The sequence below is a fragment of the Hemitrygon akajei genome, chromosome 16 (assembly GCF_048418815.1).
Source record: "Hemitrygon akajei chromosome 16, sHemAka1.3, whole genome shotgun sequence".
Taxonomy (NCBI): domain Eukaryota; kingdom Metazoa; phylum Chordata; class Chondrichthyes; order Myliobatiformes; family Dasyatidae; genus Hemitrygon; species Hemitrygon akajei.
The window spans coordinates 29,737,011-29,750,641 of NC_133139.1; the positions used below are offsets into that span (position 1 = coordinate 29,737,011).

The following is a 13,631-nucleotide window of genomic DNA, read 5'->3' on the forward strand; positions in this document are numbered from 1 at the left end:
TCCATATCAGTTAGGATGGAGAATCCATATATACCAGTACCTTGGTAGCAGCAGCAAGTGGGCTAAGGCAATGACTGGCTAAACTTAGTGTTTTCAAAAAAGTCTGTTTTAAAATTTTTTTTAAGTGTTTATAAAAAATAATTTTTAGGAATGTATAGGCAATTTGAAAGTTTTGGCTAGGCCCAGTGAAGGTGACTTGGTCAAAACTGTACACGATTTCTGTTAAATGAAAATCAACAGAAATAATATGCCCAAAGTCTGAAATAATAATAACAGAAAATGCTGGAGACAGACAGCAGGTCGGACAGCATCTGTGGAAAGAGAAACAGAGTTAATATTTCAGGTTAATGACCTCTCGCCAGGTTTTTTTCCAACACTTGTGGCACTGGCTTTATCTGGTGCCAGGTAATTGGATCACTTTGCAGAGGTTATGCCAATGAGCATGGAGCAGGCTCTGGAACACGTATTCTCGATGGAGGAACCACATAAATTAAATACAGACTTTTCTGGGTGGTCAGAGACATAAAATATTGCTACTGTATTTGTCATACTATCAAGACATAGTCTTGACCAATTTGTTTCTTCAATTTTAATATTCAAATCACTTTCCCATTTTTGTCTTGACTTATGGACTCCTTGTTTAATTGCCTGTTTTTGAATCAAATTATACATACAAGATATAATTTTTTTAATATTCCCTTTTTGAATTAAAATTTCTATTTCATTAGATTTCGGCAATAACATTGTTTGACCTAGTTTTTCTCTTATGTAAGCCCTTAATTGAAAATTACAAAATAGGAGAAAACGTACCAGAAGATTTTATATATAAATGGGAATCTAAATGGATACGGGAAAAGGAAGAATCTCCTATATTAAAACATTTGATTGATTTATGGAATAAGATAAATGTTGATGATGAGACAAAAAAAATCTTTATTAGCAAAGAGATCTTTAATTCAAAATAGACTTATTCCTTTTACAATGGACAATCAACTTCTATATAATTGGTTTCAAAAAGGGATTAAATACATAGGAGATTGTTTTGAAGGAGGTATATTAATGTCATTCGATCAATTAAAGAATAAATATAAAATATTGCTACTGATCATGTATTTTGGGGCCAAAAGGGACTCCAAGACAAATGCTATCCTGGGATGGATCTTTGTAGATTTGGACAAATCTGACCAATCACACAAAGCTAGTTGTCCTAATCCGACACAAAATTGGTCTAATTTACCAGGTCAAATCCTGATAGGCCTAGAATGTCATTTATTTTTGAAAATTCGGAATGAATTGTGTGAGAGTTGAGTGAATCACTGTGAATGAAGTTGCTTCATGAGATATCGTGGCTGGAACTCTAAATATGGTAGTTATTTAAGGAAATCTGTAGACTCTGGTGAACTGTTTGGAAGGCAGGTTCAATGGGCTTGGAAAAGGACAATCTTTTCTTCTGATAATTTAAAGATTGTGCTGACATTGTTGGAAATCTGGACAACAGAGCATTTGTGGGCTTCCCAGAAAACAGAAAGATCTCTTGAATAACAGCCAGAAACATCTTCTATGTAAACGACCTACTTTGATATAAGCTGTAAAATAAGATAATAGATATCGAAATGGCAGCATTCCTCTATATCTCTTAGGGGAGGCAAAGTACCTTGTGCCATGGTCGGCTTTTCTGTGCATAGCTACTATTTGCAACCAATCTGTCAACAGTGATATCAATTCAGATGTGAGAATGCCACTGCTGAGCCAATATACATGTTAGACAAGATAATAAAAAGAAAGCTATATTGGGTAGCTTATTGAATTCAGTGCTGGGTAGCTGCTGTTAGCCGTAATATGGACTCCAGTATGCCTTCATAGTCTATTCTGTTTTCCCTTCTTTTACTGATCTGCATTTTACGTTTTGGTAATGTCATCTGCAAACACATCTAATAGGATATACAGTAAAGAAATTCAACACATACTCAAGCAGTCCATTGTGCATTTATGCTTCACTCAAGCCTCCTCCTATCTTTCTTCATCTAAATGTATGTGTAACCCCACTAACCCATTTTTCCTTGTGCTTCTCCAGCCTGCCCAGTATTATTCAGCTTGATTACTCTCTGTGGTACTGATCTCACCAACATTCTCCCATTCTAGGTAACAAGGACATGTCAGTATGCTGTTTCTAGATTTTAGTTTGACATTTAATGCTATTGTCCAACAGACACTGGTGAGCAAACTCCTACTCCGTGGTCTAACTACACCACTGTGCATCTGGGTGTTGGACTTCCTGAGATTGTCAGAATGCGCAACAGCTCCTCCTTCCCCATCATTCTCAACATGGATGCCCCCCGGGCTGTGTGCTGAGCCCATTGCCTTACACTCTGCTCACACATGACTGCACGGTCAAACACCCAAGCAATTACATTGTCAAGTTTGCCGATGACTCATCGCCGATGACACGACAGGGACATCACCAACAACAGTAAGATGACCTGCAAAGAGGAGGTGGAAGAGCTCAAGGCCTAGTGCCAGGAAAATAGCCTCTTTCTTAATGTCAATAAGACAAAGGAAATGGTTATCGACTTCAGGAAGCGTGCCCCACCCACACCCCCCTTTACATCAGTGGCACAGCAGTGGAAACTGCAAGCAGTTTCAAACTCCTGGGAGTGCACATTTCACACAACTTCTAATTGTCCCAGAGCACATTCTACACAGTCTAGAAAGCTCATCAACACCTCTACTTTTTGAGGAGGCTGAAGAGAGCTGGAGTTCACACAACCATACTCACATCGTTCTACAGATGCACAAGAGAGAGCATCCTGATAAGGTGCATCACTGCTTGGTACGGAAACTGCACTACGGCAGACAGGAAGGCTCTACAATGGGTAGTCGAAACTGCCCAGTTCATCACTAGCACCGGCCTACCTGCCATCAAGAACATATACATATACAGAAAGGTACCAGAAAGGAGCCAGTAACACCATGAAGGATCCCACACACCCTCCTCATGGACTGTTTTGTCCCATTCTCATTAAGGAGGAGGCTACGTAGCATCCACGTCAGAGCCAGCAGACTCTTCCCCAAGCATTAAGGCCAATCATCACCTTCACCCACTAACTCCACAACTACTTTATTATTCCCATCAGGCACCTTACGTACAGCCCAGTGACACTTTACGGACATATAATCAGTCTATGAATACAAGCTATTTTATATTTATTTTGTGTTATTATTATTATTATTGTTACTACAGTGTTTGTTAACTCTTGTGAGTTCTTTTTTCTCCTGCATCAGATCCAAACAATTATTTTGTTCCCTGACACTTGTGTACAGGAAATGAAATTAAACAATCTTGAATCTTTACGTATATTTAGTTTCCTCTGAATTTCAGATTTCTTGGCATCTACCTGATACCAACTCTAGCTCACAATCCAAATCATTATAATATTCTTATTATATTTTTGCCCTCGTACTTTTTTGAAATTCTTTATAATTTTAAATACATGCATTAGGTCATCCCTCACCTTGTTTCCTCAGGTTGTTCACTGTTTCTGGGTATGTAGAGATGTGCTCTTTTGCTATCATCCTTAAGAATCTTTTTTGCATCCATTCCAGTTTTTAAAAAAAATTCATAGTATGGTGACCAAAACTGTTGAAATTACTTTAAATCTGGACTAACCAGGTTTCAATGGAGACTTAGTATAGCCTAAGTATCTTTTTAATTCTCTCCATCTTATTTAGACCATAAGACATAGGAGCAGAATTAGGCCATTTAGCCCATCCAGTCTGCTCTGCCATTCAATCAAGGCTGATCCATTTTTCCCCTCCTCAGTCCCACCTCTCTGGCCTTCTCCCCGTGACCTTTGATGCCACATCCAATCAAGAACCTATCAAACTCTGCCTTAAATACACCCAACGACCTGGCCTCTACAGCTGCACGTAACAACAAATTCCACAAATTCATCAACCCCTGGCTAAAGAAATGTCTCTGCATCTATGTTTTAAATGGGCTCCCCTCTATCCTGAGGCTGTGCCCTCTTGTCCTAGACTCCCCCACGATGGGAAAGATCCTTTTCACGTCTACTCTGTTTAGGCCTTTCAACATTCAAAAGGTTTCAATGAGATTCCCCCCCCCCCCCCCCACCACCCATCCTTCTAAATTCCAGTGAGTACAGACCCAGAGCCATCAAAAGTTCCTTGTATAATAACCCTTTAATTCCTGGAATCATCCTAGTGAACCTCCTCTGAACCCTCTCCAATGCCAGCACATCTTTTCTTAGATGAGGAGCCCAACACTGTTTACAATACTCAAGGTGAGGCCTCACCAGTGCCTTATAAAGCCTCAGCATCACATTCCTGCTCTTGTATTCTAGACCTCTTGAAACAAATACTAACATGGTATTTGCCTTCCTCACCACCGACTGTACCTTTAAGTTAACCTTTAGGGTGTTCGGCACAAGAACTCCCAAGTCCCTTTGCATCTCAGATTTTTGGATTTTCTCCCTATTTAGAAAATACTCTGCACATTTATTTCTTCTACTAAAGTACGTCACCATGCATTTTCCAACACTGTATTTCATTTGCCACTTTGTTGCCCATTCTCCTAATCTGTCTAAGTCCTTCTGCAACCTACCTGTTTCCTCAACACTACTGCCGCTTCACCAATCTTCACATCATCTGCATACTTGGCAACAAAGCCATCTATTTCACCATCTAAATCATTGATATATACCATAAAAAGAAGTGGTCCCAACACCGACCTCTGTGGATTTCCTTCTTCTTTGCCTTGCTAATCTACTATGTAACTTTCTGGAGTTGTTACATTTTTTGGATGATTCTGTGAATGAAGGGGTTAACATATGAAGAGTGTTTGTCAGCTTCGGGCCTGTACTCATTGGAATTTAGAAGAACGCATGGGGGATCTTATTGAAACTTACTGAATGTCGAAACGACTATACAGTATAGGGTGGCTATAAAAAGGATGTATCCTATGCTGGGGTCATCCAGAACTAAAGGGCACTGCCTCAAAATTGAGGAGCAACATTCCAGGGGCAACCTTTCAGAACAGAAGTAAAGAGGAATTTTTTTAGCTAGAGATTAGTGAATCTGTGGAATGCTCTGCTATACATGGTGGCCAAGTCCATGGGTATATTTAAGATGGAAATTGATCACTTCTTGATTGGTCAGGACATCTAAGAATATGGTGAGAAGGCAGGTGTATGGGGTTGAGTGGGATCTGGGATCAGCCATGATGGAATGACAGAGCATACTCAATAGGCCTTGGAATGGCCTAATTCTGTTCCTATGTCTTATGGTCTTATTTGTACTCCAAGATCTATCTGGTCTTCTACTCCATCTGGACTTTCTACATAATAAATAACCTTCTGGTTCTCCTGACAAAATCTGCTACCTCACTATTATCTTTGCTGACTTCATTTGTAAAGTATTTTCAGTTTCTGCATGTTTAATAATTTCCTCCTCTCATTGTTTTTTTTCCAGTCTTCCTCATTCTTGACAACCCTGCAGTTTAGTGCCAAATGCAAACTTAGACTATTTTTGATTCTGGAGTTTAAACCATTATTGTAAAATATGAACAGCACGTTGAATATCATGAGCCATTTTTTTCCACTTTTGTGCAGTTATCCCTTTCTCACATGCTCTGGTATCTATCAAGACAACTAGCAATACATTCAGTAACTTGCATTCTTGGATATTATTCAGTTGTCTATCGTGGACCTTCACCCTTTTGTTATCTTTTGTATTATCCACTAGCCCTTCATGGCCCTTCTAATCACAACTGTTCCTTTTAATTAAATTCAGTATAAACAATTCTCCAATTTCTTAGTTCATTTTTGCCTTCGCAAGTGCCCTTTTATTTCTTAGTCCTTTCATATTCTCTCTGACCATGTGATCTATCTTTGCCTCTATCCTTTATCCCAATTGGCCTTCTGATGTCTTTAAACATGCATGGATTCCAGTGGGTATTTAATTTATTCTTCCTTTTTTTTACCAGGATATTTATCTTGCAGCCTAATAATCACTATCTTAAAACCTTCCCAACATTGTTTCTACAACGCTGTTTACTCTAAAGGCCCATTCTATTTTAAATTATGTTCTCAGTCCCTCAAAAAGAGCCATTTATTAATTTGGTTTTAATCATATTACTACCATCTTTTATCATTTTGCAGCTTTTTATCATATTGTCATTACATACAATAGCAACCAAATAATAAAAACTTTTAAATTGACAGACAGTGCATTATTAGATCTTCCTCTACTTTTACCTCTATATACTTCAGTGTATTCTCCATTAATAGATTTAACAGAAAGTCATGCGGAAAAACTTTTTCACCCAGAGAGTGGTGGATATGTGGAATGCTCTGCCCCAGAAGGCAGTAGAGGCCAAGTCTCTGGATGCATTCAAGACAGAGTTAGATAGAGCTCTTATAGATAGTGGGGTCAAGGGATATAGGGAGAGGGCAGGAACAGGGTACTGATTGTGTATGATCAGCCATGATCACAGTGAATGGCGGTGCTGGCTAGAAGGGCCGAATGGCCTATTCCTGCACCTACTGTCTATTGTCTATTATTGTCTAAAGTCCATCCTTGTCGAGCTTCTTGGGTTAGCAAGCAGACCATTATTATCACAGAAACTCTGTTCACTTACCTGTTATGTCCTGGGGTAGTTGAAATTTCCCATGATGACTATTCTATTTTTTAAAATCAATGTCCCTTATTTATCCGTGACAGCCAACCAATCAGAATGAGTCGGACCAATATAAGCGTGAGCACTCGGTGGAAACAATACTCAATTGCTCACTGATGATGTCACCTCAACTGCGATCTAATCTCCAGGCTTGGTGAACAGCCCTACAAACCAGCAGCCAAACTACCAATCCTGTCTTTCACTTCCTTCACCTTTCTTCAATCATTAGGAGTTTGATGCCACGGGTCCTAAAACCATAGTACTATGTCCATCAGAGTGATTGATCTTTGATCACTATCTGTGGCTTACACTTAATGTATTCTTTATAGATGTGTTCTTTTATATTAACAGTATGTAAGTACCATTAGTTGCTTCTTTCCTCTCATTATTTTCTACTCCCTGCCATGTGTAATTCTCAGTACAGACTCTTTGTGCAGTCATGCCTCTGTAGTTCCTCCTCTCAGTGCAAGTTTACCTTCAGTTTTTGCAGAACACCTTTGTTCAGTTTGCAAGTATGACTGTGAAGTTGAACATCACTTTAATCCTCCAACCCATTCCCACTCTGACCTTGCTTTGGACAGCTATCCTGTTTCAACAAACCTTACTTTGGCTTTTACAGTGTTTCAATAAAGCTTAAGGTGAAGTAAAGGACAGCAGCTCATCTTCTGTCATGATGTCTTGTCTTCTTCCATCACCTATTTCTTTGGCAAGGAATCCTCATCCCACCCATCCCATGAAGACCCCTTCTTACATTTCCAACAGTGTTCTTGGACAGCCTCTTTTGGCTTGTTGCCCACTCTTGATCTTTTTCATTTCCAATTGCCACACAACGTCAACTGCCTCAATGTCCGAACATCCCTCACCCTGTATGAACACACAGCATTCCATTCACTTCACACCAATCCCAACCTCGTCATCAAACCCTCAGGTAAGGGTGGTGCTGTTGTAGTTTGGACGTCTGAATTCTGCCTTGCAGACGCTAGTCAACAGCTCTTGAACACATCCTTGTACCTATCCCTGGATTAGAATCCTACAAATGCACACTTGTCTCCCACACCGTCATAAATCAGTTGATCTCTCCTCTCGTCTCCAACCTTATAATGCCTTAACTCTTCACTTCCTACTTCTATCTGATACCCAAGATCCACAAACATGATGTCCTGGTAGGCCCATTGATTTAGTCTACTTTTGCTGTACTGAACTGTGATGGGTGATGAGCAATCCAGCCTGAGATGGGGTTCAGAGTTGACCCCCCTGTGAACTATGGAGAGAGAGAGAGAGAGAGCGAGAGAGAAGAAGAAGAAGAAGAAGAAGAAGAGTGGGGAGGCTGCAGATGCTGATAATAGAGAGAGAGAGGGAGAGAGATGATTTAGTATTATGGCTTCTTCGATAATTGTTTACTCCAAGGACACTTTTCTTTGCCTGCTCATGTGGATTCCTGCTGAGACAGCAAGGTGGTACCAGGTGATGGACATGGACAGTTGATGGATGGCTGGTACCCCGGCAGGGGAGATAAAAAGCAAGTCTGTTGAGACACAAGCAGACACACCACGGGACACTGAAAGAGTGTTGTGCACCCACAGGAAGGTGGGGGTTTGGAGGATCGATTCGGGGGAATTGATCAGAGGCTCACAGTGTGTGAAGGCAGACCGATGGGGTTTGTGTGTGTGTCCACCCTCGCCTGGGTGACAGGCTCATCACTGAAGAACGGTCTGGCCTGGTATGGAGGGGTCACAGTCGGTGACCACAACAGGACAAGAAGACAATGGAAGGTTTGCCTGCAACTGCATCACCTCTCGCTCTCTCTCTCCCCAACAGTACAACAGCAACTACCTCCACCTAAACTAAACTGAACTTATGATGGTTTAGTTCAGTCTTTAGTAAACCAAAGTATTGAGTACAGGAGTCAGAATGTTATATTGAAGTCACATAAGATGTTGGTGAGGCCTAATTTGGAGTTCTGGTCACCTACTTAAGATTAAAAGAGTGCAGAGAACATTTACAAGGATGTTGCCAGGACCTGAGTTATAGGGAAATGTTGAAATAGATTAGGACTTTATTCCCCAGAGCATAGGTTAGAATGAGGGGAAATTTGATAGAGGTACACAAGATAGAATAATACGGGCAGGCTTTTTCCACTGAGGTTGGGTCATGGGTTAAGGGTGAAAAGTGAAAAGTTTAAGGGGAATGTGTGGGGGATCGTCTTCTCTCAGAAGGTGGTGAGAGTGTGGAATGTGCTGCCAGTGGAAATGGTGCATGAGAACTCAATTTCAACATTTAAGAGAAATTTAGATACGTACATGGATGGGAGGGTTGTGGAGTGCTGTGGTCCAAGTTGATGGGACTAGGCAGAGTAGTTCAGCACAGACTAGATGGGCCAAAAGACCTGTTTCTGTGCTGTAGTGTTCTATGATTCTGTGACAGAAGTTGTTCATAATCTGAACAATTTTTCTTTTACTTCCTCTCCAAGATGTAGCCATGGGCACTCACATTGGCCCCACCAATGCCTGTGATTTTGTTGGATTCCTGGAACAGTCCTTGTTCGCTGAACCTGTGCAGGACTCATCAATTTTATCACCTCCACTGCCAGCTTCCACACAGCTCTCAAAATTACTTGGATCACCTTCATTCTCTCTATCTGGTCTCAGGAAACAAACTTTTTATTCTGGCATCTTCCCATTCCTTCTCAGTCCAGAAGAAGGGTCTCAGCCTGAAACATCGACTGATTATTTATTTCCATAGATGTTGCCTGACCTGCTAAGTTCCTCCAGTGTTCTGTGTGTGTTGCTTTGGATTTCCAGTATCTGCAGACTTCCTCATGTTTGTGACCAACCCATATTGATAAGTACTATAAATCCACACAGCTTCCACAGCTACCTAGACTATACCTCTTCATGCACTGTAAGAATTCTATCTTTCTCTCAGTTTCTCCATCACCACAGCATCTAATTTCCATTCCAGGACATTTGATAAGACCTCTTTTTTCAGTAAGTGTGGCTTCCATTCCACAGTGGAGATGTAGCCCTCTCTTGCATTTCCTCTGATATCTGGACTTCTGCTTCTACCTTTGACTTGCTCACCTTCACTCTCTTGAAACAGAACCGAGATAGAGTTCACCTAGTGCTGACCTATCACCCTACTAGCCTCTACATCCTCTGCCTTTTCTTCCAGCTTCACCCTGCTCTTCACTTCTTCCTCACTGGTTCCTATTTCCACCTTCCTTATTTATCAGATTCCAATGGTTCTAGCCTTTGCTTCTTCAACCTACCTCGATCCACACATCACCTAGCAGCCCCTGCTTCACCTGCCTTTATATGACCTTTCTTCCCTTCCCACTCTCAGTTCTGATGCAGGGTCTCAACCAAAAATGTCAACAATTCCGTCTTCCTACAGATGCTGCTTGATCGCTTGAGTTCCTCTTGTAGTTTGGTTTACAATTCAGATTCCAGCAGATGAAGCCTCTTTTCTTTATCCTTTCCACTTCTCCTTAACTTAAACTATGCTTCCTTTCCTCACACCTTATTTGATTTTGATTCAAAATGATCGATCTGAAATGTTTAACCTTTTATTTCTCCACTGATGCTGCCTGACCTGTAGAGTATCACCAGTATTTTCTGTTTCTATTTCATATTTCCACCATCTGCAGCTTTAGGTTATCCTCAGGGTCTCTGTTTAATTTTTGACAGTGTGTGTGTGTTTGCTGTAACAGATAGTTTAACTAATTTTTTTAAGTGAGATTTCACTTCACTTTATGGTTTCCTGGTAGCCAAACATTTTAATTCCCATTCCGACATGTCAGTCCATGGTCGTGATCAGGCCACCCTCAGGGTGGAGCAGCAACACCTTTACATTCTATCTGGGTAGCCTCCAACCTGACAGCATGCATATTGATTTTTCCTTCCGCTAAAAAAAATTCCTCCCCCTCCCCTCTTCTACTTTTCCCTACTGCGGCCTCTTACCTCTTCTCACCTCACCCTACGACCTCTCGAGCCCTTTACCTTTCTTGCTCATCTGGATCCACTTACCACCTCCGAGCTAGCCTCCTTCTTCTCCCCCCAGCTTTTTATTCTGGCGTCTTCCTTGTTCCCTTGCAGTCCTGAAGAAGCATCCCAAAACATCAACTGTTTATTCATTTCCATGGATGCTGCCTGACCTGTTGAGTTCCTCCAGTATTTTGTGCATGTGGCTTTAGATTTCCAGTATCTGCTGATTTTCTCTTACTTTAAAACTATTAGCTCCCTTACCATCAATGTCCTTTTGGGCTTTATTTTTTTCATATGGTCTTTTATCCTAATTTGTTTACTTTAGGTTGCATATGTTTCTTGTAGATTCCTCACCATCATTTTAATAGCTTAAAGCATTTGCCATGTGTATTAAGACATCAAATTACATCTGGATTTTAAAATTCTCATCCTTAGTTTCAAACTCTGCATAGTCTCCCTGCTTCCTTTCTCTGTAAACTTATCCTTTCCTGTACTCCTTTGAAAAATTTCCATTTGCACACTTGTCTCACACCATCAAAAGCTGTACCTCACCAGCCAACATCTTAAGTTCTAAACTTGCCCTATTAAATGTTACCTCCCTATCAAATATTACTGCCCCTCCTCATCTCCTTCCATCTGTAAAACACTCTGTAACATGTCCTTTTTTATCAAAATTTGGTCATCAGTTCTAATATACACTTCAGAGTTTTAGTCAATCGATGACACAAACATGCAGTGCTTTAGGATGTTTTACTGTGTTTGGGAGATACACAAGTACAGTGTTGTTATTCCACCTTCACATTACACCAACTGGTGGCATCTGTGCATCTACTCTGATACAGGCAAGAGATGAAGAAAGAAAACTATGAAAAATTTTCACTCCCATAATTGAATTGCTGCTGTAGAGAAGAGAAACAGAAATAAGTCCATGTGTCAAATTCCTTCAGATCTCTTTGCAACATTGCTTGATAAATCTGTCCCTGAAAGTTTGCAGACCATGGACTCTTGTAGTTCTCTGGAGCAGAACTGAACTTTGGTGCTTTGAGGTACAGCCTCAGCTCAGTCCGCCAACATATCATCACTTAGTATAGACAACCAGACATCCGTTCTGAAATAATGATGCTTACATGCAGTGCTGATTGTTGTAACACAGGAACCTATTAAAAAATAATGAGTCTTTGTCTGAAAATTGTAAGACACCTCACTCCAGTCTGTCAATTGAACTAAGCAATAAGATGCTGAATTTCCGAGAAAAGAATCCCCAAGGTAAGTCCACTTTCAACAGAATAAATTTCTCCTATTTTAACATAACCTTCACTACAATAAGCAGGCTGATTGCCATCATTTCTACCTCCTCACTCCATCTACCCCAAACTCTACAGTCTCCCCAACACATTTTCATTTGCTCTATGTTTGTGTGTGGTTCAAAAAATACAGAATGTCTGAATTGAGATGAGGGATGTCGCCAGAAGAACAAACAACTACCATCACTGGTAGGAAAGTGAGCTAACTATAATGCATAGGAATGAATAATGGTGGAAATGAACCAAAATAGTCATAACCTGTTACACACTTTGGTTGTCCACCTCCATTAATCCGTTCTAGTTGCAGCTGTCCAGCCTACAGACACAGGATGGAACTCTCAGTTCTCGAGAATTACAGGCCTGAGCCCAACAGGCAGTGGGCAGTGAGTTCTCAGGTAAATATGCAATTGTCACTGATATTGAGAAGAAGAAACATTTGACCTGAGCTGACATACACTAGTCTTCTCAGCAAAGAGAATAATAATACAGCTGTACTATACCTATTTGTTCCATGGTACATTTTACAATCAATCCCAAATCCACAGACTGCCCCAAGAAGGGAACAACAGAAATGTCTCCAAGCAAACTTACCTGTTTCATCTTTCACTTTGTGTAACACAAAGTTTTGCAGAGAAATTAGTATCAGTGAAGATGAGCTTTTAAATAATTACCAGGCCATATGAAGAATTTAATTTTTTTTATTCATTTCTGAGATGTGGATGTTGCTGGCAGTGCTGGCATTTATGATCAATTCCTGATTGTCCCTTAACTAGGAAGGTAGTTTAGAGTCAAACATGCTGGTGGTGTGGAGTCACATCTTTCTCCGAAGGATATAAGCGAACCAGTTGAACTTTGGTTTCAATCTGGTAGTTTTATTGCTACTGAGACTTATTTTTCTTAATTTTATGAGTTTTTATTCCTCTCTTAATAATTTCTTTATTCCTCTCCAGAAATGTATACACTTGGTTCGTTATCTTGCAACTTGAAATCAATATTCTCTTTTGGACTCGATTTGTGGTAAAGGCGCTTTAATCATTCTGCTTCTGAAATCCCCTTCCCAGGTATGTTTCCTCATGAGTGCACATCTTGCTATGTCATGCTATGGTGTTGTTGCTCATGTTGACATTATTCTCACTGCCTTCTCTCTTTTCCTTTTCATTGACAACAATAAATCATCACCCTTTATATCTTCTTTCCTGCCATAACATTATTGTATCCACCATCTCAGTGAAGTCTTGGTTTGGACTTACGGTTGAAATTGGCAGCTCTATGGACTGTAAAGGAATGAAATGGTCTGAATGTGCTTTATCATGGAAGCCAATGATAACTTTTATCCCCTTACCTGAAACAAGACTGGAAACGATGAGTGGCAACACCAGCATCTGCAGCATCCTCATCAGCAGCTCCCCAGGGAAAGAGAAATATTTAATCTCACGATAGGACAACTTGTAGGGGCGGAGGGTAAAACCCAGAATTATACCTGCCAAAAAGTAATGGTAACCTGTTTCAATCCAATACATTAACATTACATTAGAATATTTCAAATGCATTTTACTGGCCCCAATGATGTAAAATTTATCTTCAATAAATACAGGTAAGGTAAGAAGCATAAAATTCTGCAAGTTACCTTTTACTCCAGTATTGGAACAG

General features: G+C 40.3%; 2 protein-coding genes across 2 annotated transcripts in view; one reads left to right on the forward strand and one right to left on the reverse strand.

Moving 5' to 3' along the window:
• ranbp3b (RAN binding protein 3b) overlaps positions 1-13,631 on the forward strand; it is a 325,996-nt gene that overhangs the window by 75,042 nt on the left and 237,323 nt on the right. The window lies entirely within an intron of this gene.
• slc1a6 (solute carrier family 1 member 6) overlaps positions 1-13,631 on the reverse strand; it is a 106,614-nt gene that overhangs the window by 60,124 nt on the left and 32,859 nt on the right. The window contains exon 3 of the mRNA XM_073068590.1: positions 13,324-13,461. Within this exon, the coding sequence (XP_072924691.1) occupies positions 13,324-13,461 (138 nt within the window). The remainder of the gene's footprint in view (positions 1-13,323; positions 13,462-13,631) is intronic.